The sequence below is a fragment of the Sturnira hondurensis genome, unplaced genomic scaffold, assembly GCF_014824575.4.
Source record: "Sturnira hondurensis isolate 20B ecotype Veracruz unplaced genomic scaffold, ASM1482457v3 Scaffold0019433, whole genome shotgun sequence".
Classification (NCBI taxonomy): Eukaryota; Metazoa; Chordata; class Mammalia; order Chiroptera; family Phyllostomidae; genus Sturnira; species Sturnira hondurensis.
Window position 1 is genome coordinate 1,929,164 of NW_028092064.1, and position 2,833 is coordinate 1,931,996.

A 2,833-nucleotide genomic window follows, 5' to 3' on the forward strand; every position below is an offset into this window, starting at 1 on the left:
GGTCACCCCAAGAGTTTTGAAAAAATAATACCTGCTGGTAATGTAAGAGTTCGTGATAGTCAGCAGTCAGTGAATTTCAAAAATATTTGGTGAAAGTCTAAGTAGTGTCTCTGTGTTGAGGGTTGTAGGATAGACAAAAATTACATTGAAGAAATTACAACTTCCTGAAAAACTGATAGAAAAAAAAAGAAACTGAAACGTTGCTGAGAGCCACAGAGTCTAACTAAGTAATTGTATTAGGGAACAATGTGCTAATTATGTTATGGTTGGATACAGTCCTGTCTGTGGAAATTTATTGATAATCAATGAAGACTGACATCCTTTGAGACATAAAAGACTGAATATCTAATAGCAACTTATCATAGAATTAAGTGAGTTATTCCAAAAGAGACATTATTTTTTGTGCTTCATTAATTATAGTATAAAGGTTCTCACTACAAATACTACCAACTCAAAGGCCTGAGGTCATGCCAATTTATTTAGAGATTTTTTTTGTCACTACCAGAGAGTAAGTCATTGCTGACTTGTGTGTGCAGGACTGACAGTTTAAATAGGCTCTTTTAATCCCTTCTTGGCCTTTTGACTAAGATCAAGTGTAAATAGGCTCTATTAAAGATATGACTGGTTGTGGGGCCTTTGATACTTTTCTCTGTCGACAATCCACTAAGACTGAGAGGGAAAACTTTGACCTGAATCATCTGAGGAGAAGCAGAATTGTCAAGGGAAGATGCAATAGGCTATTAGGAAGAAGAAATCATAGATGTTTAGGAAAACTTTACTGTGTGTAAACCCCTGTAGAAGATAAAATAATGAGTAGGTACACGAAGATATAATGAATGTATTCATAGTGTGTTCACAATTTCATTACAGGTTCCTTCTCCTGACCTCTCCTCCTAGAAACAGGCTTTAGAGAAGACTAAATGGGACATAGTAACAATGTGACAGAATTTGTCCTCCTGGGCCTCACTCAGGATCCTGGGGGCCAAAAAGCATTATTTGTCATATTTTTACTCATTTACCTTGTGACAATGGTGGGCAACCTGCTCATTGTGGTGACTGTTCTTGCCAGCCCCTCCCTGGGCTCCCCCATGTACCTCTTCCTTGTCTATCTGTCACTCATGGATGCAGCATATTCAACTGCCATTTCACCCAAATTGATCATAGACCTACTCTGTGGTCAAAAGACAATTTCCTTCTCAGCTTGCATGGGACAGCTCTTTCTGGAACACCTTTTTGGAGGTGCTGAGGTCTTTCTTCTGGTGGCCATGGCCTATGATCGCTATGTGGCCATTTGTAAACCACTGCACTACATAACCATCATGAATAGACAGGTTTGCATCCTGCTGTTGGTGGTGTCCTGGGCTGGAGGGTTTGGTCATTCTGTGGTCCAACTTCTCTTTGTGTACAACCTCCCCTTTTGTGGCCCCAATGTTATTGACCATTTCATCTGTGACATGTACCCATTATTAGAACTTGCCTGCACTGACACCTACTTCTTAGGCCTCACCGTGGTTGCCAATGGTGGAGCAATCTGTACAGTCATCTTTATTTGTCTACTAATATCCTATGGAGTCATCCTAAGTTCCCTTAAAACTCACAGTCAGGAAGGGAGGCGCAAAGCCCTGTCTACCTGTGGTTCCCACATCATGGTGGTTGTTCTCTTTTTTGTTCCCTGCGTTTTTATGTATGTTAGACCTGTTTCTAACTTATCTGTTGATAAATTCATATGTGTGGTTTATACTGTCATCACTCCCATGTTGAATCCTCTAATATACACTTTGAGAAATTCAGAAATGACAAATGCTATGAAGAAACTGTGGTATAGGAAGTTAGGTATAGATAGGCTGAGAATGTGTCATTCATATTGAATGCACTTGTTACTAATTCTGAAACAACAAAGAGGCAGTGCATTCTAACAATGGATGACTTAGTCAACGCAATGCATTCTCTTGGGATGCTTTTTTTTTTTCATAGAAGGTATCAAAAGTAGAACAAATACCCATTGAGGTTAGAATCAATGTAATACAGAAATACAGAAGGATGAATTAAAAGGCACAGGTATTTTTCCTATTATTTGGAAGAATAATCTGAGTTCAACTTGTACCCTTCTTTTTGATTTTTCATTTACAGTTGTCCTGATTTTTCCCCATTACTTTCCCTTGCCCCATACCATCAAACCCCACCTCCCACAGTCAATGCCTTCCACCTTGTCCATGCCTATATGTCCCTTATTCTTGTTTCTTGGCTTGCCTCTTCATCTTTTTCTGCTATCCCCCTACCTTCTCCCCTCTGGTTATTGTCAGTTTGTTCTTTATTGTTTATACTGAAATAGGCTTTAGAAGAGTTTTATTTTTTCTTTAAAAAGTGAAAAACAAGCTGCCTTTGAAAATTTGTTTTATACAAAATAATGACAAAGCAATTTTGCTAATGTTTAGAACAAATTTCTAAGGTTAAGACAGTGTTATTTATTTTTTGTTGTTGTTCAAGTACAGTTGTCTCCACTTTCATTGCACCATACTTCCCTCCCCACCGATCCCCACCTCCCAACATCAAACTTACACCATTTGGATTTATTCATATGTTTCGTACATGTTCTTTGATGGCCCTTCCTCTATTTTCCCCCAGCATCCCTCTTTCCTGTCCCCTCTGGGTACTATCAGTTTGTATTTTATTTCAAAATTTTGATGTTTGTTATTGTATGTGTACAATAGGTTTTAGCAGCTGCCTTAAGCATTTTGTCTTCCAGATTACTTCTGTTTCTCATTTTGATGCCTGTGCATTTGAAGTACAGGGTGTCTAGATGGAAGATGATACCATATTTGGTTAAATGCAC

General features: G+C 38.5%; 1 protein-coding gene across 1 annotated transcript; it reads left to right on the forward strand.

Moving 5' to 3' along the window:
* The first annotated feature begins 904 nt into the window (after nt 1–904).
* Nucleotides 905–1,868, forward strand: LOC118974498 (olfactory receptor 4A5-like). The gene has a single exon (XM_037027940.1). The coding sequence runs from the start codon at nt 921–923 to the stop codon at nt 1,866–1,868; it is 948 nt and encodes a 315-aa protein (XP_036883835.1). The 5' UTR covers nt 905–920.
* Nucleotides 1,869–2,833: the final 965 nt, after the last annotated feature.

Bases quoted from the DNA above. Each gene is read 5' to 3' on its own strand.
- LOC118974498 (XM_037027940.1), top strand. From the start codon at position 921: ATGGGACATAGTAACAATGTGACAGAATTTGTCCTCCTGGGCCTCACT.